The sequence below is a fragment of the Pinus tabuliformis genome, chromosome Q (genome assembly GCF_031772625.1).
Source record: "Pinus tabuliformis cultivar Carrire ecotype Pingquan chromosome Q, CPIR1, whole genome shotgun sequence".
NCBI classification, from domain to species: domain Eukaryota; kingdom Viridiplantae; phylum Streptophyta; class Pinopsida; order Pinales; family Pinaceae; genus Pinus; species Pinus tabuliformis.
The window spans coordinates 522,653,747-522,673,664 of record NC_142296.1 but is presented as its reverse complement, the minus strand read 5'-3'; the positions used below and the strand labels follow the sequence as shown (position 1 = coordinate 522,673,664).

The 19,918-nt window shown below is 34.2% G+C and overlaps 1 protein-coding gene across 1 annotated transcript; it reads left to right on the top strand.

The window, feature by feature from the left end:
- Nucleotides 1-8,217: 8,217 nt before the first annotated feature.
- LOC149220498 (uncharacterized) lies at nt 8,218-9,406 on the top strand. Its single transcript, XM_089387114.1, has 3 exons — nt 8,218-8,553; nt 8,675-8,731; nt 9,233-9,406. Exons 1-3 carry the CDS (start codon nt 8,413-8,415, stop codon nt 9,404-9,406), a joined length of 372 nt encoding a protein of 123 aa, XP_089243240.1. The 5' UTR covers nt 8,218-8,412.
- The last annotated feature ends 10,512 nt before the right edge of the window (nt 9,407-19,918 follow it).

The following is a 19,918-nucleotide window of genomic DNA, read 5'->3' as shown; positions in this document are numbered from 1 at the left end:
GGAAAGAAAGTTTCTTTTGGAAATGATACTCCTGCAACTATAAAAGGAAAAGGTATTGCTCCTTTGAAAGAAAAGGTCAAGGCTGGAAATGTTTTGTATGTTGATGGATTGAAGCATAATCTACTAAGTGTCAGCCAGATGTGTGATCAAAAAACCGAGGTTATTTTCAGATCGAATGGATGTCTTGTTCGTGATCTTGATACAGGTAAAACAGTACTCAAAGGCAAAAGAACTCCAAATAATCTGTACATATTTGAAGAAGGAGAACAACAATGCTATCTTAGCAAGGATGAAGAGCACTGGTTATGGCATCGAAGGTTGGGACATCTAAGCTTCTCACAAATAAGGAAAGCATGCAAATATCAGGCAGTTCGCGATCTTCCAGATATCAAAATTCCTGACAACACCATATGCAGATCATGTCAGTTTGGAAAACAAACCAGGACTAACTTTCCAGAGAAAGAGGGATCAGCTAGCATGCCTCTTGAGCTAGTACATACAGATACATGTGGCCCATTCAGAAAAAGAACACCTAGAGGAGAGGAATACTTGATATTATTTATTGACGATTTCTCCAGGTTTGTCTGGTTAGGACTTATGAAGCACAAAGATGAAGCATTCGAAAAATTCAAGACCTTCAAAGCCTTGGTTGAAAATGAATCAGGTCACAAAATTAAGTGCCTCAGATCCGACAGAGGTGGGGAATTTACTTCAAATGAATTTTTCGATTTCTGTGATGAACATGGGATAAGGAGAGAATTCTCTACAGCTAGAACTCCTCAGCAAAATGGAGTTGTTGAAAGAATGAACAGAACAATCCAACAAATGGCTCGTGCTATGCTTGATGAATCAGGAACTCCCGCAACTTTCTGGGGTGAAGCTGCACATGCTGCGGTTATTATTCTCAACAAAACAAATGTCCGGGTGAACAGCACTCAAACTCCTCATGAGCTCTGGAGTGGTAAAACTCCTTCGGTAAAGCACTTCAAAATCTTTGGGAGCAAATGCTATATCAAGAATACTGATGAGCAGCTTGGCAAACTTGAACCTAGAGCAGATGAAGGCATTCTTCTTGGCTATTCTCCACATAGCAAAGCATACAAATGCTACAATAAAAGACTTGGCAGAATTGTTGACAGCATTGATGTAGTGATTGATGAGAAGGGATATATTCCTAGGCAAGTACATCATGAAGATATAGAAGAAGATGAAGGCTACCCTCAAAGACAGAATGATGAAGAAGAAGAAGAACCCCAAGGAGAACCTCAAGAAGAACCAGAGGAGCAGACAAGAATAGAAGAGAAAACTCCATCTAGATATGTTCAGAAGAATCATCCAGAATCTCAGATTGTGGGGCAGAAAGAAGCAGGTGTACAAACAAGAAGAACAGTTGCAGAAGCCTCAAGCTATTTGGCATTACTCTCCTCTACTGAACCACAAAATGTGAAAGAAGCATGCAAAGATGAATGTTGGGTAAAAGCAATGGATGAAGAACTTGAGCAAATCGAAAAGAACAACACTTGGGAGCTGGTTCCTAGACCAAAGGATAAGAATGTTATCAGAACAAAATGGGTCTTCAAAAATAAATTGAATGAAAATGGAGAAGTAATCAGAAACAAAGCCAGACTTGTTTGTAAAGGGTATGCGCAGCAAGAAGGAATAGACTTTGAAGAAACTTTTGCTCCTGTTGCAAGACTTGAGGCCATCCGAATGTTCCTTGCTCTCTCAAGTTTTCAAAACTTCAAAGTATTTCAAATGGACGTGAAATCAGCCTTTCTGAATGGAGACTTGGAAGAAGAAGTGTACATTGAACAGCCAGATGGGTTCATTCTTGGAAATGATCCAAATCTTGTATGCCGATTGAAAAAGGCTCTCTATGGTCTCAAACAAGCTCCAAGGGCTTGGTACTACCGGTTGGACAAATATCTTCATCAACAAGGCTTCTCAAAAGGTTCAGCAGATAGCAATCTGTATATAAAAATTGAAAATGACAAATTACTAATACTTGTTGTGTATGTAGATGACATTATTTTTGGCAGCAATGAAGAAGCTATGAGTCAAAACTTTGCCTCGGTCATGCAGAAAGAATTTGAAATGTCCTTGCTAGGAGAACTGACATATTTCCTTGGTTTGCAAATCCAACAAAAGGAAGGAGGAATCTTTTTATCTCAAACCAAGTATCTCAAGCAGATTTTGAAGAAATATGGCATGGAAGATGCAAAACCAGTATGTACACCCATGGTCATAGGATGTAGTCTCAGTGCAAATGATGAATCTGCAGCAGTACATCAACCAACCTACAGATCTATGATTGGAAGTTTACTATATTTGACAGGTACCCGACCAGACATCATGCATGCAGTTGGAATAGTTGGAAGATTTCAGGCAAATCCGAAGGAGACTCATCTTCAGGCAGTAAAGAGAATTTTCAAATATCTTCAAGGAACTCAAAATTTTGGCTTATGGTATCCTAGAGATACAGATCTTACTCTTCATGCTTATACAGATGCAGATTGGGCCGGAAGCGTGGATGACAGGAAAAGCACAAGTGGTGGTGCGTTCTTTATGGGTTCCAGACTGGTATCTTGGTTCAGCAAGAAACAGAGTTCGATTGCCTTGTCTACAGCTGAAGCAGAATATGTTGCTGCTGCATCTTGTTGCACTCAACTTCTTTGGATGATGCAGACTTTGCAGGATTTTCAAATCACTTGTACACCACCTATACCCATCTTATGTGATAACACAAGTGCAATCAGCATCTCAAAGAATCCGGTTATGCATTCAAAAACCAAGCACATACCAATCAAGTACCATTTTCTCCGGGAACAAGTGCTTGAACAGAAAGTCAAGTTGGAGTATGTTCCTTCAAAGGAACAAGTTGCTGATATTTTCACCAAACCGTTGCCCAGGGACACTTTTGAATACCTCAGGCAAAAGCTGGGGGTTGTTGATGCATCATCTTACTGTTGATCATCTTCCTATTGGTGGTATAGGCTCAGGGGGAGCACATAATGCATTGTTGGCATTATGGAGAAGGAGATCTTGGAAATAGCTGCAATATGTCTCTATCTCCTTCATGATGGATTTCTGGAGATGCATGAGCATAGGGGGAGCATACCCTTTGCCCTTGATGTCAAAGGGGGAGAATGAAGCTGAAGATTATGTGGTTGCCATCAAGTCCAAAGGGGGAGATTGTTGGCATTATGATTCAGGTGTTGTCCTTGATGGCAAACCCATTCAGGTGATAAATCAAGAAGGACGCAGGAAATATGTTCAGCAAGTGCGTCCCCGCAGGTATACCATACAGAAACCGCGTCCAGGGACGCAGGCCAGCCGTTCAGGAGGTGCGTCCGCCCAGTGCACACATTTCAAGGCAGAGAAAAGCACGTGGGGGTTTCTTGTGTGGTATCTAGCCGACGTTTTTGTGTTTCTATGGTGTCGGCTCGTGGTATTGTTCCATGTTTTGGGGAGAAGCTTGCCTATATAAAGCAAAGGAGTTCATTTGGATTATGAATCATCTTGGTTGAATATCTTTTGGTGAGATCTAGTCCAGATCTATGAGGGCGAATCTTCTAATGGACTGTGATCTCTATGGCGCATGATCAGATCTGTGGATCTGAGTGTTTGGGTTGGTTCTGAAGTCCTCATATCTTTTATATCTGAAGGGACGCAGGTTCAGTGAAGGGCAAGTGCGCCGGGACGCAGTACAGTAAAGGCTCAGGTGCGTCTCTGAGGCAAAGGACGCGGCGTGACTGTGTTATTGGGTGCGTCTCTGAAGCAAAAGACGCGGCGCGATAGTGTTTCTGGGTGCGCCGGTCGCAGCAAAGCATACAGGAACAGTGCGTCGGCACGCAGAACAGTGGAAGGTAGACTGCGTCCAGTCGCAGGTCACAGAAAGAAAATATGCGTCCCTGTCTTAAGATGATCTGTTGACTGTATATTTCTGTTCATAAGGTGTTCTGGGTTATTTCTGTAATTACTGATTTGATATCTGTAGTGGACTGTATCTGTTGTATACTTGTTGATCATTTGATTCTTCATGAAAAGAAGTAGGGGGTTGTAGCTCCCTTCCAGGAGAGACTGGAAAACGAGAGAGAGAGTTGTAGCTCTCTGCAGGTTGCAGCCTGCGTGCTGGTAAAGGACTGCACCAGTACAAAATCATTGTAAAAAGAATTTCTTGAAAGAAGATAGAGACATATTGCAGCAGGTGGTTTTCTCCCGCATTGGGTTTCCACCTTACATCTTGTGTTCTTTGGTGTGACTGTCTATTTTCTTTATTCATGCTCATTATTTTATGGTACTGATATGCAAGAATAATTCAAAAGATCAAATAAGGAAAGATTTGGTAAATTGCTTGATAATACTGATTCACCCCCCCTCTCAGTATTATTTCCAACATTACAATGTTTACTTTGTAAATGATGTGTGCACCATCATGGACATACCACCCAGCAAAAGATGCATTGCTGAAGTGAAGATGACAAGGAACAGGATGTTCCCTCTCCGGATCAGGGCAGACATGAAGAACAAAAGGGAAATGGCAGCAGTCACCCAAGAGGCCTTCCAAAGCGTGCCAAAGGATGAAAATTGGTTATGGCACTTGAGATTCGGGCATCTAAATTTTGGAGGTCTAAACTTATTGAGAAGAAAAGGAATGGTAAGAGGATTACCATTGATAGAGAAGCCGGACAGCCTTTGTGAAGGTTGTATATTGGGCAAACAACATAGAGAGAGTTTTCCATCAGGGAAAAGTATAAGGGCAAAGGCACCCTTAGAGATTATCCACTCAGATTTGTGTGGACCAATGCAAGCTCCATCATTAGCTGGCAGCCTATATTTCTTGACATTCATTGATGATTTTACAAGAAAGACTTGGATATATTTCCTCAAGAACAAAAGTGAAGTCTTTGAGAAATTCCAAAATTTCAAAGCACTTGTGGAGAACCAAAGCGGGCTGCACATTAAAGTTTTGAGAACTGATAGAGGAGGTGAGTATATCTCCAATGAATTCCTAAAGTTTTGTAGAGAAAATGGAATTCATAAACAGTTTACAACTCGGTACACCCCACAGCAAAATGGAGTTGCTGAAAGGAAGAACAGGACCATCATGGAGATGGCAAGGAGCATGTTGAAGGCAAAGCATTTGCCAAATGAGTATTGGGCTGAAGCTGTACATTGTGCAGTTTATATTTTGAACAGGTGTCCTACAAAGGCAGTCATGAATAAAGTGCCAGAAGAGGCATGGAGTGGGAGAAAGCAAGTAGTCACCCACATGAGAGTTTTTGGATGTGTGGCCTATGCACACATACCAGATCAGCTAAGGAGGAAGTTGGACAGCAAAGGGGAGAAATGCATCTTCATTGGATACAGTGATGAATCCAAAGCCTACAGGCTGTACATTCCATCTACCAAGAAGTTCTTTGTTAGCAGAGATGTTCAATTCATTGAAGAGGAAGCTTGGGATGGAAGCATAGAGAAAACAGTGAACATTAAAAGCTGTTTGCCTCATGATGAAAATGAAGAGGAAGTGGCTGAAATGAATCCCCAAACAACAGCACCAACACAAGGACAGCAAGGTACACCATTGAGGATCAATGAGAGTGCTTCTCCAAGCACACCACAAGGAGGAAATTCAAGTGCATCTTCAAGCACTTGCACACCAAGTGAAAGAGGTAAGAAGTTTAGAAATCTAAGAGACATTTATGATGAAGGAATGAATTCCTTATTTGCCTTGTTTTGTCAAGTTGATGATCCTATTCATTTTGAAGAAGCTATTAAAGATAGAAAATGGATAGAAGCTATGGATGAGGAGATCAATGCCATAGAGAGAAACAAAACATGGGATTTGGTTGAGTTACCAAAACGAAAAGAAGTCATTGGTGTGAAATGGGTCTACAAGACCAAGAGCAATGCTGAAGGCAAGATTGAAAGGCATAAAGCAAGGCTGGTTGTCAAAGGCTACAAGCAGCAGTATGGGAGAGATTATGAGGAGACTTTCGCCCCAGTTGCAAGAATGGAAACCGTGAGAGCAGTGCTGTCCATAGCAGCACAAAACAAATGGAAAGTCTACCAAATGGATGTGAAATCAGCATTCCTAAATGGAGTGTTGATGGAAGAGGTTTATGTGGAACAGCCTCTCGGATATGAGAAGAAAGGTGAAGAGCACAAAGTGTGCAAATTGAAGAAAGCTCTTTATGGGCTGAAGCAAGCGCCAAGAGCATGGTACAGCAGGATAGATTCATATCTATTGGATAATGAATTTGACAAATGTGAAGGAGAACCCACAGTCTACATCAAGGAAAAGGATGGTAAAATTTTAATTGTTGTCTTGTATGTAGATGATGTTATTTTCACTGGAAATGATAATTATCTTATTGAGAATTTTAAATCAGTCATGAAGAATGAATTTGAAATGACTGACATGGGTTTGTTGAGATACTTCTTAGGCATAGAAGTAGATCAAAATGAAAAAGGAATTTTTATATCTCAAGCAAGATATGTAAATCAAGTTTTGGGCAGATTTAAGATGGAAGAATGCAAGGCAGCAATCACTCCCACAGTGATGGGATTAAAGCTCAGCAGAGAGGACAGCAGCAAGGATTTTGATCCTAGCTTGTATAAAAGCATTGTGGGCAGCCTTATGTATTTAACAGCAACTAGGCCTGATTTAATGTATGCTGTTAGTTTAATTTCCAGGTTCATGGAGAGGCCGAAGGAGGCACATTGGCAGGCAGCAAAGAGAATTTTGAGGTATGTCAAAGGTACCAAAATGTTTGGAATTCTATATCATGCCTTAGAACATTCAGATTTGGTTGGGTACACAGATAGCGATTGGGCTGGAAGTGTAGATGATCGGAAGAGCACTTCCGGTTATGTTTTTAATATGGGTTCAGGAGCCATTTCATGGGCTTCTAAGAAGCAGTCCATTGTAGCATTATCTACAGCAGAGGCTGAATATGTGACAGCCACAGCAGCAGCATGCCAAGCAGTATGGATGAGAAGAATGTTGAGAAGCTTAGGCCAAGAGCAGGCAAAAGCGACAGTGGTCTTTTGTGACAATAGCTCTGCTATTGCTTTGTCAAAGAATTCTGTGTTTCATAAAAGAACGAAACACATTGATACAAGGTTTCACTACATCAGAGAATTAGTGAACAATGGAGAAATTGTCCTCGAACATTGCAGGACCCAGGAACAGGTTGCAGACATCTTGACAAAGCCACTAGTTCAGAAGAGTTTCGAATTTTTGAGAAAATGCTTGGGAATGACTGAACGCGCGACTGTTAAAATTAAAGGGGAGTGTTAAATTTGTAATTTTACAGCGCGCGGTGGTCTTTTGGAAAACCACCCGGTCTCCCCGCACCGCCATTCACCAAAGGCGGTATCCGTTGCTGAGGCTCCGAACACATTCACATGCCGCCACGCGTCTCTTGTACGACGCCCAAAACCACTTTCCCCGGACGGTAAAAGTCGTTTGGTTTGCCGGAGGAGGGTGTGCGAACCACGTCGGATCATCTGGGCGCTCAATCACAGCCGTTGACTTCCCGAAGGTGCACTGCCCGCGTCAAATCAATTTTTACGTGGAGTGAATGACTTTTCCGTTGACCGCCGTAGTGGAGTTAATGAATTTAATGTTTGTTCGTAGTTTTTTTTGGTAAGGCTTTTAATATGTTATGGGCATACGTCAAATGCCTTTAATATAGTCATGGGCATATTATATATTTTTTATGATGTAGTAAATAGACTACGTGTGGTAGTTTAGAGTAATTTTTTTTTGTATGTATGTTTTATATAAAACATTGTGTCGTGCCCGTGTGTTGATGTTTTTTTGTTGTGAGTGGTGTGGCTACGCATGACAGTGCGATTTTTATCTTTTGTAAATGCACAGCAGTGCTATATAAAAATTGGAATGTAATGCCTTGTTTCAGCTATTGAAGAACAGAGGACTGTATATGTAATCTCCACAGCAGTGGAAAATCTGTGAGAGCAGCAGAGTTTTGTTTTTGATTCCCTCTTTGCACAGAGGAAGAAATATGTAACAGAAAATTTGTTTTAATGGAAATGTTCTTTGTGACTGTGTAATGCTGTCTTATGAGTCATTTTGTTTTTAAAAGGATCCCTGTCAAAAGATCCTGGACAGAGTAAACAGAGCATTGTCTCTGTGGTGAATTTTTTATTTGGTTTTGGTATTTCTCCATTTAAAAATACCCAACATTTACCCCATGGGCTTGTAACAGAGGTTTATTCGTAACCAGGGCAATGTTTTAGTCCCAAGGCTAAAGGCTGTGTTTTAATAGTTAAGTGTGAAGATTTAGTTTTTGGTACCAGTTTTGCTGTGCAATCTCAAACAATTCCAGATAAATTGATGTTTGAATCTTGAGAGCTGTGCCAGGCCTCATTTTTTCCAACATAGCAATGGCTTCTCTGGATTGTCGATGGAGTCTTATTTGCTTACTCTTATTTCTTACTGCCGTCGCATCTGTTACTGACGTGCGGGACATGAATATTGACGAATTTATAAATTTCATCAATCCTCCAGCAGTGCACAAATTTTTGGTACTTTCGAATCTAATTAAATCTTTAATATTTTTACAGTACACGTTATGTTTTGTCTAATCTTAAGATCGTATAGGTTCCTACGGTATACAATTTTTTTATAATATATTTCTTCCTGCAGAATGAACATGGAGATACCATTCTCTGCGTATCATATGCCTATCAAATATCTCTTCAGGTGAGTAGTAGTTAGTAGTTTGTTTTTTCAGATTTCAGGTGACTAATAGTGTGTTTAATTTATATTAACAATAGATTTTGAGAACATTTCAGAATTTTGATTTTAATATTTTTTTTCGGAACATTTCCAAATTTGCAATTAACATTATAATGCATATAATAACTTCAATTTGTAACAATGAAATCTTTTCATCATATGAGATGTGTTTTCTGATTGTAAATCAGTTTTAAATGGTTATGGGAAAGTGTTTTTAGATATAGATATATTAACGTCTTTACTGTGGTCTAATCCCAAACAAAATCATATATGCAATTTCTTCAATTGGAAAAAATATTACCATCCTATCCTATTTGTAAAAAAGATGTTAATTCTCCTGCTCAAAATATGTCAATATCCATGACCAAATATCAATGTATTTTGAATAACTTTTGTATCACCTGGCTTCCTTTACACGATTTAGAAAAAAAAATAAAAATCTGAGAGCATGCAATTTTGTCAAAGGATTTGGAGCAGCGGTCTGTGTGGACTAGGGATGATCAAAACATGAAATCGGGATCAAACTTTTCAAGGTATGACGTTGAAACAAAGTGTCCAGAAGGAAACAAAGCGGGAACTTGTAGAAAGGGCAGGATCTGTGGGGCGCTTTATAAGCAAAAGAAGAAGTTCTTCATCTAGCTAAGTCAGATTGGTTCTTCATCTTGTCCTGACGATGAACCACACTGGTTGGTTCGAAACGCGTCGACAAAAGATTGGTTATGTGATTTTGCCGAAGACTATCTTAACAAAAGAAGAAGTGTTAGATCCCAAGAAAAAAATGAAGGCACGGTTGACAGGCAGGAATCCGGACATGAGGTATCGCGATTTTATTATTGTGGGATGTTTAAAGTTATCTGTTAACTCTGTGGTAATTGTGCGATTCCGTCTAAAGATTGATTGCAGGTATCATATAACTTAAAGTTAAATGTTGAAGTACTGTTTTGCGTTTTATTTGTTTTGGTTTAATTTATTAATATAATTTGTGAAGATTGTGATTTTGTAAATAATTTATCATTTAAATTAAGCCCATTATATAATTCAAGGATATAATTTTAACACATTTTTATTAAATTTTTAATATAATTAAAAATTATCATTAATAATAATATTAAAAATTATCATTAATAATAATAATAAAATTACCATTGGTTAAATTTTTTAAAATATATTTGGTTATTGATAATTTATAATGAAATGATAAATACTAAATTATTTTGAATATGAATAATAAATATTAAAATATATTTTATTATTAGGAAGAGAGGTGTATCATACATTTCAATATGAGGGTGATGTGTAAGTATGTCCATTGGTCTAATAAATATTAATAAAAATAGAAAAATTTAAAATGGACCCTAAAGTAAAATGAAAATAACTATATTAAAAAAAAAAAGTTTTAATATTTCTTTTATCATAAACGTTGAATGGATCATAAATTTACTTTGGGCAATTTTTTTTAGCACATTAAAATTTCAAATTAGGTAAAATTTTAAACATCTTTACTTGTTACAAAAGTCAATACCATTTCTTAAATCAAACTAAAAAGGTTAATTCAACACAAAAAATGGAAAATCTTGTTCCAAACTCTTAATATTTCTTTTAATTAAATATTTGTAAAATGAATCTGTAAAAGGAAAACCATATTCTATGGATATATTAAATCTTTAAAAACATAATATATGAAAATTTTAATTTGATGTACTTTTATTATACAACATGAGTGGGCTTAATGGTTAAGAGCATGTGTTTCCCCCTAAGAAGTCATAGGTTCAAAAACCAGAAAGGTAGAGTATTTATGCCTTCCTAAACTTAATTCTAGATCTATCATACTAAAAAAAAAATCAAATATAATAAATGTTAAAATATTTGAATAGATAGAGTGAATTAATTTAGATAATTAAAATTTTTAAATTTTAAATAAAAAAATTTATTTATCTCATAGATATAAATAATTTAAATGTTATTAATAGATATTTATTTATCAAAATAAAATATATTATATTCCAAAAAAAAATATTTTCCTTTTCACAAATAAATTTAAAATAAAATTATTACAATTATTTTGTAAATAAAATTATTAAATTATTTTATAAAATATCATATAAATGTTGTTCTCTTTATATAATATGTTGTTCTATTTATATAATATCATATAAATGTTGTTCCAAAGAAACGCATCAATTCTAGCTGCTATATCCGAAGAAAGACTGAGTTTCAACGTGGGCGCAACTTTTCAGGACTCTAGAGATCATTGGAGATACATTTTATTAGATTTATAATTGAATAACCAAGTTAAATAGGCATTAATATTATTTTAAAATATTTTCAATTTAACATTAAATATTCAATTAAATTAGTCACTTAGTCTAAACCCTATGGAATAATCATAATCATATGCACGACTACGATATTTTTTTCTTTGGTGATGTTGCTGATTCGAACTGTTGAGTAATTATATAATTAATTAACAACACCAACACTTTTAATTCAATGTCTCTCGTCAACCTGACCATCGCATATATAACAAAGGGCATGTATTACATTCTATAATTATTTAATATTATATTATATGCAAGTGTTTTAAAGAATAAAAGTTAGTGGTACAAGATATATTTGATTTGAAATAAAAGCTATCATAATTTTATTTTAAATATTAAATAAAAATTTAGGTTATTTATATAAAACATATGTGTATTTTAAAGATTAATATACTAAAGAAAAGAAAAAGTTGAGATTTTAAATATGAAATTTAAAATAAGATGATATTATTTTCATTTGATATTTAGTATAGAGAAAAGAAAAAGGTTGTAAGGTTAAATAATTTTATATTAAAAATAATAAAATAATAATTATATTAAAAAATAAAATAAATATAATTTATTTAAAATAATATATATATATATATATATATATATATATTAATTTCAAAGTAAATTAAAATTTATATTAAATTTAATTGAATTTAATTAACCTATTTTGAAATTATATTAATAAAATTGTTTAAAATAATTGTTAAAATATATTTTATATTTTTTTTTATAAAGTATAAAAGATTTTATTAAATTCTTATTAAAAGGAAAATGAGATGAAGTTGGGCTAATAAAATATTAATAATGAGGAAGGCATAAACTTGACATCCTTAATATTAACAAATTAATGAAGAAATAAAAGGGTGAGTCATTCTTTTTTTAATTATTTTTTTCAATCCATAAAAGACAGTATATTTTGATAATTAATATTATTTTTCATTAATCTTACACTTATACCATAAATTATTGAAAAAACAAATTTTATATTATTTTAATAAAATGATATGTTATCTAATTTTAAGGTTACAAACAAGCTAGGCACCAAATTAGTGTATGAGACCTCTTATTTTTGGGACAAAGGATGCACCTTTGCACAAAGATTTGATTGCTAAAGTCTATGAAGGCATCCCCTCTTGCTTTGAACCTTTGACCTCTTACTAGAAAACACATGCTCTTAACCATTAATAAACAAATTCATAAATTATAGATTAATTGTTTTGTTTGGTGTTTTTTTCTCTAACAAGTTTTAGGGTTGACAATAAAAACCACCTTCTAAGAATTAAACTATCAAGAAGAGTCCTAACTTCTTATAATCCATTTATCATTAAATGAAATAAATAACATATGTAATATAAAAATTAAAGTATTAAAAATATATATAAATATACACCTTCCCTTTTATTATTATTATTATTATTATTAAAATATTTTGAAGTAGATATTGTAATGTAAATACATATATCTACATAGTTATTTGTATTTTTGTTATCATAAATATATATACAATTATTCAATTTTCACGATCATATTATAATTTAAAGTGATTTTTTTGTTACTAGTATTATGTATTTAAATTTATTGCAAAACCTAATTTTTTTATTTGTATTTTTCACTAGTTTTATTTTGAAATTCAAAGTTAGACCACATCATCATGGGCTTATAATATTTTTTTAAATCTTTATTATAAAGAATGAAAATTATGGTTGTTAAAAAAAAATTATACCATTTTTTAAATTATACATTTAAAATATTAAAATAAATTAAATAATTTTATTTTTTTTAATAGATTTTCAGAAATCAAATCTATTTTTCTAATAATTTTAGTAAATATTAGTAATAAATAAAATTTAAATCTTCACTAATAATGATGAGTTCCAATATTGATTTGACAAATTTTTTTAGTATTTAAAAGAACACTAAAACATTACCAAAATCAAAATTTGTAAACTTTTGTAATTGATTTAAATGTATATTTCATTGATAATGAAGTTGCCATAAAAAGGACAACTAAAAATGGAGAAATTGTTAGGAAATTTTATTAAAACTTAACCAATTATAGGTTGTTGATGAGCCAAAATAAAACGTTTGAAAAAATCACTATTGGTGGCCTTTTAACCCCATCCAAAAATCAGAAAGAAGAATATGACATCTCTACAAGAATTTAGAAAGAAAATTTTTTTATAGATTTGGAGGACCTTAGACTCATATGACATCTCTACAAGAATTTACAAAGAAAAATAATTCATAGATTTGGAGGACCTTAGACTCTCTTGATAACGTCAAGTTCTATTAATATTGCGATTTATTTTCCTTATTAACCTTCTTTGCTCCTCCTCTACCTCACTCAAGTCAAGTCAATAAACTAGATTTTCAATTTTCAAAACCAACAAGCAATAATACCGTGTTATTGGTTATTTAATACACCAATAGGTATCCCAGCATTACCATGATAGTACTTGATGGCATGCCCACCATACATACATGGTCATGGTCATGTCTGACAACTCCAGGGTGCCTCAATCTACCGGCCACTCTGCTCCAGCTTTTTTGGTAGTTTGCTTTACAACTTTGACTCTAGATGTGATCACAAGTGTTAGACGATAAGAAAAATCCATTATAACATTCAATGCTAGCTCGGTGCAAAAAATTCAAATGTTATTAACCTACCTAAGATTTCAAACTAAAGGGTTTCCCGCAAGATTTTTGAAATGAAATAAACCCATGGCAAGATTATCGTTGAGTTCCTGAATACGAGTTTATCCAGGATATCATTTATGTCATTAATCAGTAGAATCCTGGGGCTAAATACAAGAGATCCAAAATGGTGTGATATTGAATGGGATGCAACAACCAGACCATTGCAGATGAACTATTATCCTCCTTATCCACAACCATTTCGTACAATGGGAATGACTCCCCAGGCAAAATCTACACTCGTTAACCTCCTTTACCACGGCCGAGTAAAAGGTCTTCATTTTTAGTTGTAGGATGAAAGATGGATTATCGTGCCTTCTATAACCAATTAATTAGTAGTCAATATGGGAGAATTACTACAATTAATTGTACATGATAATGATTTAAGTTGTTGTTTGATGGATTAAATGCTTAGATAAATTATGGTGGTTGTTGCTACTTGCAGGTGTTGAGTAATGTAAGATGCATAAGTGTTGTTTTTAGGGTTGTACCGAATAGAAGAAGCAACATGCTTTTGATTACATATCTATGGGGTCCCCCTTCTATGAAAGTCATAAGGCATGCAGCAGTGCTGGTAGATTTAGAGCATCCACTATTGTACAAACCACTTATGTGAGCCACAAGAGAAAAGAAGGCTAATAAGGAAATAAAAAACACAATATTAACATAAATTGACCTTATTAAGAGAGTCTAAGGTCCTCCAAACCCATGAATTATTTTTCTTTGTAAATTCTTGTAGAGATGCCATATTCTTCTTTCCGATTTTTGGATGGGGTTAAAAGACCATCAACAATGAATCTTTCAAATGTTTTACTTTTTCTCATTAACAAATTATTATTGTAGAATTGAGGCTTTTGTGATCCATGACAAGCATATGATAGGGGTTTCAGCGTAAATCACATTATTTGACAAATGATTGATAATGTGATTTACACCAAAACCCCTACCATATAAATTATTATCGATTAAGCTTTAATAAAACTTACTAAAAATTTCCCCAATTTTACTTGTCTTCTTTATGGCAACTTCATTATCAATGAAATATACATTTAAATCAATTACAAAAGTTTACAAATTTTGAAATCAATATTTTCATTATGGTAATGTTTTAGTAATTTTTTAAAATATTGGAAAAAATAGTCAAATCAATATTGTAATTCGTTGACGATGGTCAATACTAACAAAATTCACAAACCATTGTGACGCCTAAAATAATCCTCCCCTTAAATAATACGTCTTGTTAAAAGGCCTAATAGGTGGGACCTCTCTTAAAGATATACATCTCAAATAATATTATTCAAGGAATAACTGATTATGATTAATTGTATGGCATCAGAGCTATGTATTATGGCTTGGATATATATGTGATCATATGGCTTATGGTATGATTGAAGGGTGGTTGAAGTTGTTGTTAAACTACATGAGAACAAACATTTTATACAAGATTATAAATTCATGCATTGTGAACACTATGGTAATTGGTATGTGAGTATGTTGTAAAGTTGTGTGTAAATTTTGTGTGCCATACAACAATTGGATTTCTGATGTTATATATCTTGCACACCAACTATCAAATATTTCAACCTCGGATTGACATATGTTTGAGTGACATTTTAGCGATTTGTTTTCCAGAATCAATATATCATAAATCCATAGATTAGTATTGCAACTATTTGTTTTTTGACAACAAACTTTCAATTTAATTAAATGTTACACATTCCAATACAATGCCCATCCCATCGTGCCTTAATGCAGTGTTTTGATTTACGTTGATAGAGTGATGGGGCAAGTGATATGGCTCATTATAATTGGTTTGATTGATCGGTTCATTGTTTGGCAGCTCTTTCGTGGCACGTTGTAGACCCAAGTCAACACCTCGACACGTAAATGTTATACTTTGGAAACTCAATACTTACCTCGCTCTTCTCTTGCATTTACTCTGCCACCCTTCAGTTCTTTTCTCGATGCTTGGAATTTTGAAAACCCTCCAATGACTTGACTCATTATGTTACAAATCTCGTTACCCCACGAGGTTGGTTTCATGAGATGTTGGTAGAAAAGTTCATTGCTTCAATGGTTCAATAACGTGATGTGGAATTGAGTGTATAAACGCAGTTTCTTTTTCACACATTGCACCAGGTATGTATCTACACACCACCATTATTTTCATGTGAAGCACATAGATTTTTATTCCTTCCTCTTTCAACCTCTTCCCCTTGACTATTTGCGAACTATGTATGCATGTCGGTCTTTCTTGGGCGATTATAGAATTCATTTGTTGGGTTGTGTGTCTCTTAGGGTTCAATTAGAAAATATTTGCATGGTTTCATAAGCTTAGTCCCCGTGCATTAGAGACTTGGAGCCTTAGGATAATTGGTTTGGCATTTACTCAGGTGTTACCATAATGGTCATGGAAGTTTATGTGAGTGTAGTTGTTAGTTAACAAGTAGGGATTAACCCTTGCTTACAATATATGATCCCGAAAAAAATGATATTATTTTCCCTCCTCAAGAACTGTCAACACATCTCGCTATATTTTGTGTCGTTACGATTTGTGTTTATGTCTAAAAATGGGTTTATTGTTATTATTCCTCATCGATTGTATTGTTCTTTGTTTACTCTAATTAACTGCATGCAGGAACTCTAGGGCCTCAGGGTCTTGAGCACAAAACCCTTGTGAAGGCCATGCACAGGGAACTGCTCAGATTTTCATTTGGTGTGGTCATTGGAAAATCTGAATGCACATTCCAACTTAATAAACAAACCCGCAACTCTAAGGGTTTATATGTTTCTTGAGACATTATGGTATGGTTTTGTTAAACATTCTTTGAGTCTTTTTTAGCCCCTGTCATATTACAATTACCTATGAGGCAACTCGTAAGCGTTTTACTGTCAAATCATAATGGACCATTACATTAGGGTTCTTGATTCAACCTTATGTTGAAAATTGTATAATTTTGTTGTTGGGATCTTTCGATTATGATGTGTCACTTCATTTTCATGTCCTCCATTACAGGTTTATTCTAAAAATTGTAAAATAAAAAAGGTATGGACCCTTCATGTTGTTTCTCTTACTTTTATTTTTTATTACGAAGACTTATGATTCTGTATATATGTTGGCATTTGTTTTTTTGTAAAATAAAAAAGGAGAAAAGGAATCTACTTCGAATTGACCATCAAATTTGTTTAAAAGTTCATGTTGTTGCCTGGATTCATCTTTCTGCATACAAAGTTTTTCCCTATCCTTATTTGATTATTTTTCCCTCTATTTTTTCTTCAAGCTCAATGTTTCATTCTTGAAATAACAAATGGCATTGAATCATTAGTCGCATGTATGTAATTAGTCATCCATTTTTGCAAAATGAGTTTTTTAAATATGAACAGAGGGAGAGGCAGGTGAAGAAGGACTAGAAATAGAGATCAACATTTGGTGTAAGAAGGGATAGGAGACCAAGGGTCTCTATCCACTTTGATGCAGATCCCCAAGAACTAAGACAATTACTTAACAATGGTGTTATTAATTTGCTGGGCTAGATAAAACCTCTGTCTATGGTACAATCACAAACAAAACAACCTCCTTTGGTACAACAACCTTTTACAGGATTTCTTGTTCCCCCACATGTTTCTTCCCTTGTTGTTAACCCAAATAATGACGATTGGGGATCAACGATTTTTGCACAATCTATGCAATCTATACATGGTTGGCCCACTATTTTACCACCTAATCCCCCTCACCACTCCCACATATCACACTTACAATATGATGCCTCACGAATAGCTCACACTCCTCCTACAACACCCCTACTACTCATTATACTTCTTTTACACATCAGAATTCTAAGTAGCTTATAATAATGGTTGGGCCTATTGCTCAACCATCAAAATGCCCAGTCATTCCCATGCCAATTACCTGTGAATGAGAACAAAACACATAAGCCTCACCCTATGGTTATTCTCACACACCATCTCACTTAGTCACTTCACACCCACAACAAGAGGAGCAATAAGCAGAATCATCTCCTTCTCATGGGCAAAGGAAATGATTAGGGTTCTTTTTTATGCACTTCAGTTATGCTACAGTACAAGTTACCTTACTTAACTTGTAGTTATGTTAATATGTTTATGAGGTGAGGTTATCCGTCTAAATTGATCACCAGATGCTATGCTTATCATTTTGACAACTTATCAATTTGAGGAGAATGGTTATATTTGTGTGAATATTAGGCTTTGTATTTTGTGGTACCACTTGGATATGAGTTTTATGGAGTAGCAAGGAGCATGGAGGTATAAGGAGTCATTTTTGTTTTAGTTTATGTGATGATTACTTTAATGATGCATTATATGCAGTGGTTGTTTATTTGTGATGGTTAATTCTTATTTGTGTTATATGTTACAACCAACAATTTGATTTGAAATGAAAAAGTTCAACAGATAAATGACACATAATGACTATTTATGATAAAATAAAGAGGAAACTTGATCGAATGGATTATAGAGGGTGCCACCTATTAGAGTCTAGTCTTAATTTAATTATTTTAACAACCTTTAAAATTTTCTCCTCTTATTTATCTAATCAACTTTGATTAGAAAAATTAAAGAAACTAATCATTTTAAGACTAAAGAAAAAATACCAAAACTGCCTGAAGCCTTCTTAAAAGAGGATAAATCTATGAAGGCAAAAGGACAACTGTTGAGGGAGAGGTATGTTATAACTTCTGGCCACTATTTTTTATAGTTTCTCACAAACTCTGAAGCTAATCTTGATGGTGACAACAAATCTATATCATCTATGGGCAACAAGCTAGGTGAATCCTTTGAAATTAGTAATTATTATTTAGATATATTGTGTCTTTCTGATTATTTTTATTGTTGTTTGAAGGTCAAACTAATGTATTGCCAGTGCTAACAACTAGTTATTTGCGGAAAAACAAGTTGGCCACATCTTACTAGGTTGAAGGATTTCATTTTGCTGCTATTCTTGTTTCTTGCTCGAATTATTATATATGATAGCTTTACATTGCAATAGTCTATGATTGGGTTAGTCAAAAGTCTTCACAAAGGATTGAATTTTAGAATTTCGGTTGTCTTTGTCTCATTTCAATAAAAATCGGCCATTGATTCATCAAATACCTGTTTATATGCCTCTCTATACTATTTCTCACTAGTTTACTTAATTTTTTTCGTAGTTTATGCTCTACATGATACAAGGTTGTTGCCCCAATCCAGGTTAGCTTCCTACCTTGTTTGTAATTATAACAACTTATGTTGTACAAAACCTTGGGCTCTGATTAGTTCGCTACTTTTGTCTAATCTTTCATTTTGAATTTTCTATTTATATGTTGCATATTTATTTATTTCAATTGTAATTATTGTAGTTAATGTCTATACAACTATTTTAATTGCTACTTTGTTTTTCTACACTTGATAAAAATACAAAAAATTCATAAAATACATAAAATAATCCCACTCCCCTTCATATACGAGCTAGCATGTCTCATTATCTCGTTGTGAGACAATATTCGAGGTAATTGATTTGTTAATCTTATAATAACATCAACATCTTTTTTGGCAACCATACTAGTGAACGATTCGTTCCTTCAATCTTTTGAAATCTCATTACTTCCATGACAATTTAATCTCCAGAACAAACTAACCTTGGCTTTTGATTCCATGATCAAACTAACATTGTTCATTCTCTGCTTGATTTTATTTTGAAAAATTCACTTTCCAATGAATAATGTGCTAGGAATTGGGCCATTATTTCCTGAGACATTGAGTTAAAGGAAAGAGGATTAGCTCTACAAACACGAGTAAGACAATATCCCAATCATTTTTAATTTGATATGTTTAATTCATGACAATACAATCAAATATACAACCTAGTCTTATCCCTCGATTAAATGATTAAAGAAACATTTCCAGTTCCTTGATCGATTATATATTAAATAATACACTTACTATCCAGGAACTAAATCATGATTTTGCTTGGAAAACAAATTTTCGCCAGAATCCAACCATATTTTCTTTCAAAAAAATCCAACCCTTAGGTCGTTTAAATACTTTTTTGACGGTGGAAGTTGATTCAGCACCATCAAAAACCCTCGGGGTACCCAAAAGCATGAAGCTTGACAACTTTAACCTAGATTTC

Excerpts from the sequence above, each read along its gene's own strand:
- LOC149220498 (XM_089387114.1), top strand. The coding sequence starts at position 8,413 with ATGGCTTCTCTGGATTGTCGATGGAGTCTTATTTGCTTACTCTTATTT. Across the intron at positions 8,554-8,674 it reads CAGCAGTGCACAAATTTTTG|AATGAACATGGAGATACCAT; the intron begins GTACTTTCGAAT and ends TTCTTCCTGCAG. Across the intron at positions 8,732-9,232 it reads CCTATCAAATATCTCTTCAG|GATTTGGAGCAGCGGTCTGT; the intron begins GTGAGTAGTAGT and ends ATTTTGTCAAAG.